The 16,403-nt window shown below is 39.1% G+C and overlaps 1 protein-coding gene across 3 annotated transcripts in view; it reads right to left on the reverse strand.

Moving 5' to 3' along the window:
- gfm2 (GTP dependent ribosome recycling factor mitochondrial 2) overlaps window positions 1-16,403 on the reverse strand; it is a 62,779-nt gene that overhangs the window by 43,724 nt on the left and 2,652 nt on the right. Inside the window, exons 2-8 of one of the 3 annotated variants that reach the window (XM_048526949.2) lie at window positions 15,687-15,791; window positions 13,637-13,724; window positions 11,709-11,754; window positions 10,787-10,884; window positions 9,245-9,370; window positions 6,323-6,411; window positions 1,157-1,245 (exon numbers count right to left, since the gene is read on the reverse strand). In XM_048526949.2, coding sequence (XP_048382906.1) covers window positions 1,157-1,245; window positions 6,323-6,411; window positions 9,245-9,370; window positions 10,787-10,884; window positions 11,709-11,754; window positions 13,637-13,724; window positions 15,687-15,749 — 599 coding nt within the window. In that variant the 5' untranslated portion in view covers window positions 15,750-15,791. Of the gene's footprint in view, window positions 1-1,156; window positions 1,246-6,322; window positions 6,412-9,244; window positions 9,371-10,786; window positions 10,906-11,708; window positions 11,755-13,636; window positions 13,725-15,686; window positions 15,792-16,403 lie in introns of those variants that run through there. The other 2 variants (XM_048526948.2, XM_048526950.2) reach the window with 2 other exon arrangements.

The following is a 16,403-nucleotide window of genomic DNA, read 5'->3' on the forward strand; positions in this document are numbered from 1 at the left end:
AATGGATAAGTTGGACCAAAGGGTCTGTTTTGTGCTACATATCTCTAGGATGAAGCAGAGTAAGCATGAAATCATGAGTGGAAATCATGCCTGAAAATTTTATTATAATTCTTTGAGGAGGTAACAAGTGGGACAGGTAAAAGCAAATGAGTCAATGTCACAAATCTGAATTTCTAAATGGCTTGCAAAAAGGTACCATGACAGGCTTCTTAACATAAGCCCATGGTATTTAGGATAGTACATTAGGATGGATAGGTGTTTGGCTAAGAGGACACAGAGCTGCTGAGAGAATTTAATGTACAATCACCACATTTGCAAATGTCACCAAAAAATGTGTGGGTAGGTAAGCAGAAAGATCGACGTGCAGAGTCTGTAAAGGGATAAAGGGATACAGACAAGTTAAATGGGGAGGGAAAACCTTGGTAGGCAGAATATATAGTGGAGAAATATCAAATTATACATTTGGCAGGAATAGAGGAGCTGAATATTATTGAAACAGAGGCGGGCTGCAGCACAGAGGAGTTTAAGTGTCCTCATTCACGGATCACAAACTGCCACAATTTCAGCAGGCAACAGGGAAGTCAAGAGAGATGTTGGTCTGTACTTCAGTCCACTGGTCTCTATGAGACCGAGAAAATAATCCGAACTACCCCCTATTTCACCCTGATCTGAGGAGAAACTTCTTCCATATCAAGATTAGTTCTTGAGCAATGTCTCAGTAAATTTTTATTGCATCAAAAGTAATATGTCTGCATATATTTCCCATTACTAATGTTAAACTGACTAGGCGTTTAAACCCCCACCCCCCCCCCCCCCACTTTAATCTCATTCTCATTTTATCCTCCAGTCCTCAATTAAAATAGTAATCTAGGCATCTTTTGCTCTCCCCAACTTATTGAGAAATTTAAACACATACTAATAATTTAGTGTGTTAAAGGACATTCATTAGGCCATTGCTGGAGTACTTTGTGCATTTCTGGACTCTCTGCCATAGGAGGGACATTGTAAAACTTGAAAGGGTTCAGATAAAATTTACAAGGATATTGCCAAGGGTTGGAGGATTTGTGTTATAGGGAGAAGGAAAACACTCATTTACTAAAATAAATAACAAAAGGAAAAAGCACCATTTTATTACTTTGAATGTTGAATCTATTACCTGGCTTTGGGTTTATCCATCTTGTTTAAGAAGCATATACGAGGAATTTGATGTTTGTCCGCTTGTCGCCACACAGTCAAGGTTTGCGCCTAAAGTACAAACAACACTAGTGTTTGTTAAGGAAAGACCAAAAGTTTAAGGTACAGCATACTTAATGTGAAATATCACCCTTTATGAGACTATGTTTGAGTGAAATGTGGACAAAAAGAATTCCTCAATCTTTTTGACTGTCCTTACATTGTACCGGTACACCTGATATAATCTGGGACAAATGAACAATTATTTGGACAAGTGCAAATTTATTAAAGAAAGCTAGTTTGCAGTAGTTAAAGGTAAACTCTATTTAACTAATTTGAATGATTTTTAAAAATGAAATAAAGAGGGTTGATATGGCATACCCAGATTTCCAAAAGATTTTTCATAAAATAGGTTTTCCAGCAAATTTGAAACCCATTGAATAAAAAGGATCGTGGCAGCATAGATACAAAGTTGACTACATGACACAAAGCCGAACATAAGCAGTAGGAGCAGCTTTTTGTTGAAACTTAGAAAAGGTGTACAGTGGGTTTCCCAGGTATTAGGGCCACTATTTCTCTGACAGATATTGACGCATTACACTTGGGTGTACAAGGCACAATTTCAAAAGTTGTAAATGGCACAAAATGCAGTGTTGTGAACTATGAGGATAACAGTAGTACGTTTCAAGAGGATGTAGGCGTGCAACTGTAATGTGGCAAATGAAACTTAATGTAGAGATGTGTGAAGACTTCTTAAATTTTGCTGTTTGCAATGGCTAGCGTTTGAGGAAATGGGTCATTTAAATAAAGGTTATATCTCTAAAAATATTGCAGGAAATCAAACTTAGGGGTTTTCAGAAATCATTGTAGGTGCAAAGCTTGTGGAGATACGGATTAAATGGCAAAGGGATCTTCGGCTTTTTCAATACAGGGAAAAAATACAAACTTTCAAATAACAGTGATATGGCCTCAACTGCAGGATTGTTTCCAACACTTCAGAAAAGATGTGAATGAATTATCGACAGTGCAACAATGACACGTGTGTTTCAGGGATGAGAAACTCTGTTTCACGTGCAGATTAGAGAAGGTTTGTTCTCCTTAAAGAAGGCTGAATGAGATTTGATACAGGTACTCAAATTCACAAGAGATCTAGACAGAGTAGATAGCGAATAACTATTTCTGTCAACTAGAAGATACTGATTTAAAATGACTGGAAAATGAGGCAACAGTGAGGCAACCTTTCAAAGGACCAGGTGATTAGGATCGGGGATACCCAGTCCAAGGGTGTTGCAGAAGCATATTCAAACGTGCCTTTTAAAAGAGAATTGGTTAAGCATTTGAGTAGAAGATAATTATATGACTATAACGAAATGGGGCCATCTGAGTCAATCATGCAGGGAGCTGACATGGATCTGAAGGGGGTTAATGGGCTTCTTCTGTGGTTCTCTTTAAAACTGGGAAAGTGCTATACTTACTCAATTATATTTTGTTCATAAATACATAGGGGGAAGCACACAGAAAATGTTGTTAAATGGGAATTAAGCTATCAGTCTGCATCCAAAGGTTTAAAGGAAATGACTGCAAAATAGTGAAAGCATAACTTGAAATATTCCAGAGCTCATTGAATTCCTGGAGATCAACAAACTCAAGAATCTTCTGTCCATGAAGGGAGTGTGTCAGAAAGCAGGAAGCAATAAACCAGTTAGCTTAATTTCTATGGTTGGAAAAATGGTGGAGTCCATTATAAAAGAAGAAATAGCAGGACACTAAGAAAAGCTTAACATCATCAAACAGAGTCAACACAGCTTTAAGAACAGCAATTCATGTTTGACAACTTCAGTGGAGTTCTTTGAGGAAATGACAAGCAGAGTTGATAAAGGGAAACTGATAGATGTGGAGCATTTTGATTTCTAGAAGGCATTTGATAAGGTTCCATATAAAAGATTATTGTGCAAGAAAGAATTCGTAAACACGCAGGAGACAGTCAAGATTAATGAAACAAAAACAGAAATTGCTGGTGAAACTCAGCAGCTCTGGCAGCATCTGTGGGGAAACAGAGTCATACAGCACAGAAACAGACAATTTGGCCCAATTCATCCATGCCGATCAGGTTTCCTAAACTGAACTAGGCATCTGCAGTACATTGTTTCATGTCAAGATTAATGGGTTGTTTTCAGGTTGGAAAAACATAATTAGCGAATTGGCACAAGGATCAGTCCTAAGTCCTCAACTATTTACTGTTTTTTACTACATTCATGACATAGAAAAGGGGACAGAGTTTAATATATCTAAATTTGCTGACAATATAAAAATAGGTGGGCCGGCACATTGTAATGAGGGAACAAAAGTATCTGCAACATGATATAGATAAGTGCAGTGAGAGGGCAAAAACTTGGTACATGGCGTTTAATGGAAGCACATGAGGTCATGCAAGTTGATCAGAAAAATTAAAAGGCAACTATTATTTAAATAGAGAGACTCCAGAATTTTCAGAGTGGAGGGCTCTGGGTGTTCCTGTGCATATAACACAAAAAGGTTAGTTAAAAGGGAACAGCGAGTACTAAAGATGATAAAGTGACCTTCATTGTTAAGGAATTAGAGATTAAAAATTGGGAAACCTGTTACAATTGTATAGAATGTAAGTGAGGTCACTCCAGCTATACTGAAGCTTTTCTGAAGAAGGGTCTAGGCCCGAAACGTCAGCTTTCCTGCACCTCTGATGCTGCTTGGCCTGCTGCGTTCATCATCTTGTTATCCTAGCTATACTGTATACAGTTTTGTTTCCTGCAGTTAAGAAAAGATATGTTGGCATTGAGGCAGCTCAAAACAAATTCACTAGGCTGATGCTTGAGGATGAATAGGTTGACTTATCAAGATTTAGGCTTTTATTCAAGATTAGAAGAATGAGGGGTACTCTTATTGAGACCTACAAGTTTGATAGGGCAGATATCAAGAAGATGTTTCCTCTAGTGGGATTGTCTCAAAAGACGAAACAGGTACAGAATAAGCGGATACTTATTGAGAAGTCACAGGCAATGGAATTTCTTCCACAAAGGGTAGTTAGTTTATACAATTCTCTACCCTAGAAAATTTAGGATGCTAAACTACTGCAAGCATTTAAAAGAGAAGATAGATCAGTTTTTGAAATTGAGGTGGTGAGGGCTACGGGGAACTGACATAGAAGGGGAAGCCAACTACAGATCAGTCACGATCTTACAGAATGGTGATTCAGGCTCAGTGGGCTAGATGGCCAACTCCTGCTCCTGTTTATTTTATGTTCTTTAGTTTTGGAACCTAAGGAACTCAAAAACCCAAACAAACTTAATACTGCAACAACAAATAAATTTTATTCACTATTTATTTTGATTAATAGCCAAGTTTGAAGAGATTTATCAGTTAAAGTAGCTTTTCTTGGGTCCGCTTATAACAACGACACATTACAAAAATGTGTTTTCTTGAGCAATTTTAAACATTGAGCAATCAGTTGCCCAATAGAATGCCTATGGGAACACAGACACATATCCGTTAAGGCTATGCAAATAAAATCAGCTTGGCATTTGAGCCAATTAACTGCAACCAAGCCTGTGGAAAAATTTAGCCCTTGTGGGATGGTGTTCAAATCAGAAACTTCCCAAATTTAGCTGATGGCAATGGCTGGTAGTTAACAACATAAGAAACAGGAGCAGGTGTACACAGACAATCCTTCAACAGCTCAATATAATCATGGCTGATTTTTCCCTCAACTCCATGCATTCACACACATGCAGTGTAACCTTGATTTAGACTTCATTTCTTTCTCCCTTACTCCAACTTTACCTATTAAACTTACTATTCTCCATGGTCCTCTCCAAGTATTTTATGAACCCTGGTACTCTTTATTATTCTCTCTTGGTCCCAACACCACTGCCAACTTCATTTAAAGCCATGCCAAAAGTAGTAGCAAAATATCCTGGAAGGATCTCAACTCCAGGTCTATCCAGGTGCAACCCATCCAGTTTGTACATTGAGACTGTCTCCGGGGAAATGGCAATGTCTCAGAAATCTAAGGTTATCACTGCGGCACTATTTTTCCAACCACAAATTCATCTGCCTCAGCCTCCTATTTCTGTACTCGCTTGCACATGAGACTTACTTGCCAATTTTCTATCTAACTCCCTAAGTTATGTTGCAAAACCACATCCCCATTGCTGCACAAGTTTTGATACCAATGAGGACTAAGACTTCTGGCTCATCTAGCAGAATATCTTACAATTACTCTGTGATCCTGACACAAGGGACCAACATACCATACTGAAGTTACACCTATGGTCACAGAAATGCCCATGTGTTCTAACAATTTCCTACAACTATTGCTCTCCCTTTCTTTTTTCTCCCCTTCTATACAGCCAAGTCGCTGATGGTACCACAAATATGGTTCTGATGGCACTCTATGGAGGAATGAGCGTGCCCTTATCAGCTTCCAAAACTGAGAACTGATTTAAGTGTGGGATCCGGGGGATTCCTGCACCACCTGTGTATTGCTTGCCCATTCTCCTTTTGTTTCCAGGTCTTTAAGCTGCAGTGTGACAACCTGTCTGAACAGGCTACCCACATAAATCTGTGTCACAAATATGCCAGTGACTCAAGCCAGAAACCTAAGCTTATTCCAGAGATGAAACTATACCAACAAATAAGTAAATCAAGTTTGATAGCTGCACGATGCTCAGTTAGTGAATCTTAATCATGGCAAGTCTTTTTTTAATTACCTTGAATACCCTGGGATAACCTGAATGTTACCTGTTCACCCCTCCTGGTAAGTAAATGCAATTGCCCGACTATTGAGCAGAGTTGAATTTGTTTCCAGTGAAATAATCTGCTGACTTCACTAGTCAACTTTAAGGGTGTTCATTTTGGCAAACTTGCCATCTCCATGGAAGGAGAAGTAACATGTGCTTTCAAGACTGAAAATGAACACAAACAAGGAGTCAGCTACTGAAGAGAAGTTATTTTAGAAGGGTGAAACTGGATGAACACAGCAGCATCTTCCTGCTGTGTTCATCCAGCTTCACACTTTGTTATCTTGGATTCTCCAGCATCTGCAGTTCCCATTATCTCTTATTTTAGAAGGGCATGCTTTTGATGACATTTGCATTAAGAAAATCCTACTCACCTCTACACCAGCTGAAGCATCAAATACTGCCACTGCTCCATCTAGTACACGTAGAGAGCGTTCAACCTCAATCGTGAAATCCACATGACCTGACAAGGTGCAAGATTTATTAAAGTAGTGTTTAATTAATGTGCATAGGGCATGATTCACTGAGCATAAGAGACCTATCTGACATGGAGTGGGAGAAGGGCAAATGAAATGCCGTATAATCGTATACAAGTTAGACCATAAGACCATTACAGGAGTAGATGGAGTCCATTCAGCCCATCGGGTTTCCTGAAATTCAGTAAGATCATGACTGATCTAATAGTCCACAATTCTATTTTCCTGCCTTAACCCAATAACCCAAGATTGCCCTACTGACTGCCTTCTGACCCTACAGGCCTCTTTGGTAAAGAATTCCACTGATTCACTATCCTCAGAAAAGAAATTCCTCGCAATCTGTCTTAAAAGTGCAACACCTTATTCTGAGACTATGCCCTCTAGTTCTAAACTCTGCCAACTTTTCTGCATCTACCTTTTCAAATTTCTTAAGATTCTTATGTTTCAACAAGTTCAGCTCTCATTTTTCAAAATTCTAACAAGTAGTGATGAAACCTAATCAAACCGCATAAAACAGCCCCTCCATATCTGGTTTCAGCCTCATGAACATTCTCAGGACTGCCTCCAATGCCTGCATAAGATTCCCTAGTTAAGGGGTCCAAAACTGTTTCCAGTATTCCAGCTGTGGTCTAAATAATGCCTTTAGTAAAACCTCCCTACTTTAATATTTCATTCCCTTTAATATAAATGGCCATCAGTCCATTTGCCTTCCCTATTAACAACTGAAATTATATTCTAACTTTTTATTGATTCACAGACAAAGGCTCCCAAATCCCTCAGTTTTGTAGATTTCTGCAGTTTTTCTCCATTTAAATAATAGTAAGCTCCTCTATTCTTCCTGCCAAAGTGCATAACCTCACATTTCCCCACATTATATTCTGTCTCCCGCATTTTTACCCACTCACTTAACCTGTCTATTTCCTGCTTTGTGCTATTCTCACCACTTGCCTTCACTCCCATTTTTGCGCATTCCACAAACCTTGTTTTATAGAATATTTATTTTCTATTCAAGTCATGAATATATATAGTGTAAATAATGGCTCCAGTACTGTTCCCCATGATACACCACTAGTTATAGGTTGCCATCCTGAACATGTCTCCCCTAACTCAACTCAGTTTTCTATTAATCAGTCAATCTTCTATCCATGCTAGTATACTACTTGCAAAGCCACAACGCTTATTTTATTAAGAGGGCTAATGTGTGATACTTTGTAAAATGCTTTCTGAAAATCCAAGCATACCATATAATGTTATAGTCACTGTTTCCTGGCAGACGATTTACTCTAACATCATTTATTAAACCTGCCTCATTACAGATCATCCAATCCAAAATAGCCTGATTCCAGTTGGATCCACAACATATTGTTCTTGGAAACTGTCCCGAATATAATCTATGAAATATTTCTCAAGGGTACCATGGCCAGTCTGACTATCCCAATCTACAAGAAGATTGAAGTCACACATGATTAAAGTACTGCCTTTTTTAATGCACTCATCTCCAGATTTATTCTCTATCCCACCATATAACTACTATTAGGAGGCTTACAGACTATTGCTATCAATGATTTCATCACCTTTTTATTTCTTACCACAACCCACAATGCTTCTACATCTTCTGAACCTAGATCATTTCTTGCTATTACTTCTTGCATCCCATCCTATACTAACAATGATTCTTCAAATGCCCCTTCAGTTCAAACATTTATAAACAGCAAGCATGTCAGAGAATTGTTATTGTGCCCTGAATTTCTACATCACCTTTCAAAATTGCAGGTCATCTTGAAATGCTCCACAGTGAGGTACATCATGAAGCATAGTCACTGTTGAAGTATGCCACAGTGACACATTGAAGTAGGTTTCATTTTAATATCAATGAGTTAATATTTCTCAGATCCACATATATAGCACCTACCTCTCCTACAAAAACAGAAATTAGTGGAGAAACTCAGCAAGCCCAACATCAACAGTCCTCTGCTTTATTTCTGAAGAAGGATCCAGACCCGAAACATCAGCTTTCCTGTTCCACTGATGCTGCTTGGCCTGCTGTGTTCATCCAGCTTTACACCTTGTTAACTTTGCTTTATTTCAACTTCTCTTCTACCCTTTCCCCCCAAAAAGTAATTTCTGGAAGTCTCCTAAAGGCGGTGTCCCTGTAACAATTCCACACAAAACTACAATTCTATCTTACAAGTACTGTTTCTTTCAGGAGCATATTCGGCTGCATAAATACTTACAGTTGAACAGTTTATTTTGTTCAGTTTGCTTCAGATTTAAAAAAACTACATCATATCTTAAAAAGTTGGTATTTCAAAACTGTTTAGTAAGAAATTAAAATATGGAAAACGTGTCTGAATTAAAAGTTGTGAGGTTCACAATATTCTGAAAAACAATAAAATGTAGCTTTTGTGAAGGAGAAAACAGAGTTAACGTTTCAGGTCCAGTGACCCTTCCTCAGAACTGATAGTGGCTGGGAAAATAGGGAGGTGGGTGCGGCTTGGGAGTAAACGATAGGATAGAGCCCGAAGAGAGAGAAAGACAGTTGGACAGACAAAGGAGTTGCGGAGAGAGGAGCAGAACTTCTTCAAGGTGGGCATGCCTGGAAAAGATTTGGCAGCGAGTTAAATGTTAGATAAGAATTGTGCCTCAATTGGGTGTGTATTTGAAAAGTGACAAAAATGCAATATTTGCATCTATTTAAAATAATCTTAATGACAACGACAAGTATTTTGAAAAACTGACCATTACGCTACACAAAATTTCTCTTTTGGAACTAGCGATTCAGTCACATCTGGTTTAACATCCCAGCTTGTGATTGCCTACCTGGTGTATCTATTAAATTGACCCGATGGTTTTTCCAGTCAAAAGTGACAGCAGCTGACTGGATGGTGATTCCACGCTCACGTTCCTGTGCCATAAAATCAGTCACAGTGTCTCCATCATCAACATCTAAATAAGAAATAGAAGATTCAGTGATTTTTTTTAAAGTTACATAGAACATAGAACAGTACAGCACAGAACAGGCCCTTCAGCCCACAATGTTGTGCCGACCATTGATCCTCATGTATGCACCCTCAAATTTCTGTGACCATATACATGTCCAGCAGTCTCTTAAATGACCCCAATGACCTTGCTTCCACAACTGCTGCTGGCAACGCATTCCATGCTCTCACAACTCTCTGCGTAAAGAACCTGCCTCTGACATCCCCTCTATACTTTCCACCAACCAGCTTAAAACTATGACCCCTCGTGCTAGCCATTTCTGCCCTGGGAAATAGTCTCTGGCTATCAACTCTATCTACGCCTCTCATTATCTTTATACCTCAATTAGGTCCCCTCTCCTCCTCCTTTTCTCCAATGAAAAAAGACCGAGCTCAGTCAACCTCTCTTCATAAGATAAGCCCTCCAGTCCAGGCAGCATCCTGGTAAACCTCCTCTGAACCCTCTCCATTGACATCCCCACATCACCAGATGGTCTCAGGTATAAGTTTACTACATATCACTGAGGATACACTTAATACAGAGAATTCCAGACTGGGATGGTTCTACTGCATGAAAATGCCATATTCAGAAGGATTTTGCAGTGATGAAGACCAAATCACAATTACACAAAAAACAGGAGTTGGCAATTCAGCTGATCAAACCAACTCTGCCATTCAATGTGATCATGGCTGATCCTCCACTTCCTGTATTCTTCTCATATCCTATGATACCCTGAATCTGTAGGTCTTTTTTTTCCTTAAATACATTCAGTGAATCCACAGCCTTCTGTGGTAGAGTTCCCCCAGTTCATAACCCACTGAGTGAAAATATTTCTCCTCATCTCAGTTCAAATGGCTTACTACATTTCCTGAGACTGTGGTCTCTTATTCTGGAACCACAGCCAGGGGAAACATCATTTTTGCATTTGTCCACTGGAGTTGTAGATGTTTCAATGAGATTCCATTTCATTTCAACTAAACTCAAGTGAATACAGGCGGAGGCAACGCAGTCTCTCCTCATGCAAGAAACACTCCAGCATATGTCATGTGAAATTATGTACGAGATTTCATGAAGTGTTTATTCAAACTTCCTACAATTATAGTACACTCTGCCATGCTTGACAGATCATGCCCATATTTCAATTTTATTGGCTCTATGAACTTAACCATACTACTGAAAGGGAGATGCTGTCGACAGATGTTAGTAGAGAATGAGTCTCCTCACACAATTTGTATGTCAACAGGATATTCAGCAGATATTGCAGATTCTATACTTCCTTGACAAAAGATTCATATTGTTTACCTTCACTTAATTTTTCAAAGTATGCATTAGATTGTATTGTAATGAGAAGAGACTTCATCAGGTAAACAATTATATCCTTACCTCCAATTGCCCTGGTGTATCCTGCATAATAAAGCATTCTCTCCGTGGTTGTAGTTTTTCCTGCATCGATATGAGCCATGATCCCGATGTTCCGTATTCTGCTAATATAGATTTACTTTCTGAATAAAAGGATAAACTATGCTATTTTATCTTAATTTTAAAAATTATGGGTGACAAATGTCACCGATTGAAATTGATTTAATCATGCTCAATCAATTAATGAAAATATTGTTTTCTTCGGGAGATCTGAATGACAGAGCAATGAACAAGTTGCAAACAAACCTGGAACTTAACACATATTAGAAGTAAATGCATGGAGTCTCAAAACACCACTGCCTTCAGAAACTTGAAGAATTCTTATTAAGGCCAGTGAGAATCCAAACAGGGTAACAATTAAAATTGGCAGAAAGAGATATATATTTCACAACGTTGTGCAAGGGATAAATAGCACCCATGAGCAAACAGCTGAAAAACATAATCTACAAGGAAAGCTCAGCTCCCTATTAATAAATAATGTTGCTCTTAATTATAGAGGCAAATACATTAACTACTGTAATACGAACTTAAGAATAGGCCATTCAGCCTGTTGAGGCTGATCCACCATTTAATACAATTATGACAGATGAAACACTCCAATGCCTTTTAGCTATAGTATCCATAACACTTTACACCATTGATAATCAAAAATGTATCAACCTCTACTTTAAACCTGTTCAAATTCTGAGCTTCTACAGCCCTTTGACCTATAGTAAAGAAACCAAAACCCCTTCTGGATTCTAAACTCAAAATATTTCTCTCTCCTGAGATATTGCCAGGTCTGCACAGTTTCTCCACTCCCTCATCACTTGTTTCAGGTTTCCAGCATCTATAGCAATTTGCCATTATATTAGCTAACATATCCACTGCTGATTGAGTGACTTACCTCGAGATGTCCGGACTGATAATGGTTCGCAATGACTTAATATCACCTATAATGCAATGGAAATCAGAATTCATATGTTTGCATTATCACTGGTCAACATTAGATCTTAAGGAAAAAGTTAAATATCTTTGACAAGTTCAAAATGGCAGCTTCACCATTCACCCTATTAGGAAAGGTAGACTATTGAAAATTTGCAAGGCAGGGAGTTCATTTCTTGCAGCCAATCCACTGCATTCCCATCCATGCCCCGAACTGACCCCAGATTGGGGTAGATGGAAATTTGCTGCCATCATCTCCTCCAAACAAGGTTCTTATTGGGAAAGCAATTACTTTTCTTGTCTGTCAGGTAAGCAGGTAATTAGATTGGTGGCACCTTTGAGGACCTTAAGAGTCATTTAAATAACCATTTAAAGGGCTTCATTGATGGTAAGTAAAAATGGTTGCCTATGGACTTTCTCGCACAGGACTTAGATGCTGATATTTCATGGTGGTAGTTGTCTTGAGGTGGTGGGGGAAGAAAAGAAGGGGACAAAAATCTACCTATGGCCAACCTGCTTAATTATCTTTCCTTTCCACCATTATCCTTGCCAACTTCAGCGAGGAAATAAATCATGCCCAAACTCGTGGAACTTACTGACAAATGTATGCAACTCAAATTGATTATTCAAAGTAAAAAAATTTACAGAAATAAATTTTCAAATTGTTAAACCAGCAGATGACCTCCCGCTGTGCTGTAAAACTCTGCTGCATTAATAAAAGAAAGATAGGAAATTGATAGGATAGAAGGAAGCACTCAGCCCATTCTGGTTGCATTGGTCATTAAAGAGCTATCCAAACTAATTCCATTTTCTATCAGTTGTTCTGTAGGCTACTTCAACTCCATACACAATTACTTTTTAAATGCAGTGAGATTGTTTCTGCCTCTAACACTCAGGTGGTGAGATTGCAATTCCAATGACCCTCCGGTGAAACAATTCTCAACACCTTTTTAAGCCTTTGACCAATTGCTTTAAATTAATATTAATAACCTCCTGGTTATTGATCTTTCAACTAAGAGATAAAGGTCCTTTTTATTTACTCACAGCCCCTCATAATTTTATTTGCTTCAATTAAAGGCCCTCTCAGTCTTCTTCATTCCAAAGAAAACAATGACAGCCTGTCTGATTTTTTTCTCATGGCTAAATTTTTCTATTCATAGAATCCCTACAGTGCAGAAAGAGACCATCTGGCCCATTTGGTCTGCACCAACCCTCTAAACAGCATCTCACCCAGATCCAACCCTCCACACTATCCCTGTAACCTCGCATTTATCTGGGCTAGTCCAACCTGCTCAACACTACTGCAATTTAACATGGCCGATCCATCTAACATTTTTGGACTGTGGGAGGACACCAGTATACCTGGTGGAAACCCATGCAAACATAGGTTTAACATGCAAACTCCACACAGACAGTCACCCAAGTGTGGTATCAAACCTCGCTGCTGAGATGCAGGACTACTAACCACATTGCTTGGCAACATCCTCAAAAATCTCCTCTCTGCCCTCTGCAGTAAAATCATTCTTGTAATTTGGTGATTAGAACTATTGTGACCTGAGACCAAGGTCCTTCGATTGCTCTGCATTTTTCAGCATCTTACCAATTATACATGCAATATAGAAATAAAAAGGCAAAAAATCCTATTTTTGTCACAATCGGAAAGTATCCCTTGTTTAAAGGATGCCCACCTGCTGAAACTGGTTGCTAACCAACCTGATTAAGGCCAAGAGCTAACTTAATAAGCAGCTATGTTCTGTACTGGAATTAGTTATAATTGCTGGTCTGGGAAAATCAGATAGACAAAAGGCCTTTCTCCGTCCAAATTGTCTTGTGACCAAACAATGCCTGTGCCATTCCCTTTTACTCTGTGGCAAGTGTGTATTAACTTACCCGGAAGAGAGCTGTACCTCCTTACAAAAATGCTTTTTACGTTTCTTCTGCTGGTATGAGCGACCCTGAACCAGCAGCGCAGAAGGCACTGTAAGTAGAGAACAATCAGTTAACCAATGCAAGTTACAGAATCATTGTTTCATAGTAACTAATTTCCCCAGCTAAACATATTTATAAAATTTGAATTTCCATCAGAGCTTGTTTTAACATTCCAAAGATGATGATTGAAAGGTTGCTTTGTATTCGGTCATTTCCAATTAAATTATGATTGTAATCATCAAGGCGTTAGCAGAATATTTCAATGCTAAAGGAAATGTAAATTTAAAAAGATTGAAATAGCACATAACTCTCATTGAGGAGGTGCAAAGCTACAGCAAACTGAATAAGCTTTTTGTATACTGGTAGTCCTCACTTAATACATTTAAAGACATTTCACTTCAACGATTTTTAAACTTGTTTCTTTAAACTACATTGGTATTTCCAATTGTACATCATGGGTGTCATCATGTCGAAGACATCTGATGCTGGGACCTGATCAACAACCCCTAATCATAACCTAGTCAGAACACAGTATGTGAAATTCATTGACCACAGACAGATGCTTCAAAAGGCAAGTCAAGATTTCAAGCTTTGTTGTCAACCCTGTTAGCTTCAGTCAGGAATCAGTACAAACAGTTTCAGTTAAAGCCCAGGGGTTAAAATTGCCCAGGCATCATGTAGACGCTGGTTTGAAGTTCCCCATTGACTGTTCGCTCTACTGTGACATCTAGGAATGGCAGTTTGTTGTTGTTTTCCTCCTCTTTTGTGAATGTTATGCCAGTAAGGGCATTATTGATGGTCTTGAAGGTTTCCTCTAATTTGTTTTGTTTAGTGATGACAAAGGTGTCATCCACATAGCGGACCCAAAGTTTGGGTTGGATGATTGGCAGAGCTGTTTGTTCGAGTCTCTGCATTACTGCCTCTGCTAAGAACCCTGATATCGGAGATCCCATGGGTGTACCGTTGGTTTGTCTGTTCACAAAAGAGGAGGAAAACAACAACAAACTGCCATTCCTAGATGTCACAGTAGAGCGAACAGTCAATGGGGAACTTCAAACCAGCGTCTACAGGAAAACAGCACATACGGACCAAATACTGAACTACAGGAGCAACCATCCCAACACCCACAAACGAAGCTGCATTAGAACATTATTCCAACGAGCCACCACACACTGCAGCACAGAGGAACTACGAACAACAGAAGAAAATCATCTATACAGCGTATTCAAAAAGAATGGGTATCCTATGAACACAGTCCGCCGATTTCTCAGCAACAAACCCAAACAAACAGACAAAACGGGCCCAGAAACCATAACCACTCTCCCCTACATCAAAGACATTTCCGAAATGACTGCCAGACTACTCGGACCTCTTGGCATCAGGGTAGCCCACAAACCCACCAACGCACTAAAACAGCAGCTAATGAACTTAAAAGACCCCATACAGACAACAAGCAAAACGAACGTCATCTACAAAATACCTTGCAAGAACTGTGACAAACACTACATTGGACAAACAGGCAGAAAGTTAGCCACCAGGATACATGAACATCAACTAGCCACAAAACGACATGACCCACTAACACTTGTATCCTTACATACAGATGAGGAAGGACACCACTTTGATTGGGACAACACATTCATCCTAGGACAAGCCAAACAGAGACACGCACGAGAATTCCCAGAAGCATGGCATTCCAACCGGAATTCCATCAACAAACACATTGGCTCCAAATCAATCTACCATCCTCTGAGAAAAAGAATAGGAAATGACATCACCAACCCAAGGAAACCTAAACAGATAAATAGAAAGCGGGACATGACATCAGTGCTTCATTGGAGGCTCAGTGATGATGTTACCTAGAATGTTGACGAAAGGTCTGAAAACTAACCTTCCAGCTCAGCGAGCAAACTCACATCTAGAACCTCAACCTGAGCTACAAATCTTTTCAAAACTCGCTAGCATACATACAATTAGAAAAGTAATGTCAATTTAAAATATTAATCTTCACCATATGATGTCCACTGGATGAAAGAATCCCCATTAGTGGTAGTTCCATCATAAATCGACTCATTTTCCTCTCTGTTATTAGTCACAATCTACGTTCAAAAGGAATCTGGAAGAGCAAAACACACTCATTAGCTAATGCACATTTAGTGCAGACTTACAAAATCAGAACATTGAATTTTGGGATTTGGAGCAAATTGTTTGGGAAGAGGTCACACTTCACATTGAATGTAGTGAGACTTTTGTCAGTTTCTAAAGATTTCGTTCAATATTTTTCAAATTTCTCCTCTTGAATGGAAAATGCTGAACAACCACTCCACAGACAAATCATCACAAATATACCCAGAAATGACAGGTGGAGTTTAATTTGGATGAATGAGAGATATTGCATTTTGGTAACACAAACAAGGACAGGATGTTTACAATTGATGTTAAGGCCCTGGGTTGTGTAGTAGGACAAAGGCCTAGGGGTTCAGGTGCATAATTCTTTGACGTTTACATCTCAGGTAGACAGGATGCTTAAGGCGGCAATTAGCAAACTTGCCTTCATTGCTTAGACCTTTGAGTACAGGAGTTGGGATGTCATGTTGAAACTGTACAGATCCCTCAAAGTTGCTACCCAAGTTGATAGGGGTGTAAGGAAGGCAAATGGTGTGTTGGCTTTCGCTGGCAGGGGAACTGAGTTTAAGAGCCATGAGGTTATGCTGCAGTTCTGTAAAAC

Source organism: Stegostoma tigrinum, chromosome 3, assembly GCF_030684315.1.
Source record: "Stegostoma tigrinum isolate sSteTig4 chromosome 3, sSteTig4.hap1, whole genome shotgun sequence".
NCBI classification, from domain to species: Eukaryota; Metazoa; Chordata; class Chondrichthyes; order Orectolobiformes; family Stegostomatidae; genus Stegostoma; species Stegostoma tigrinum.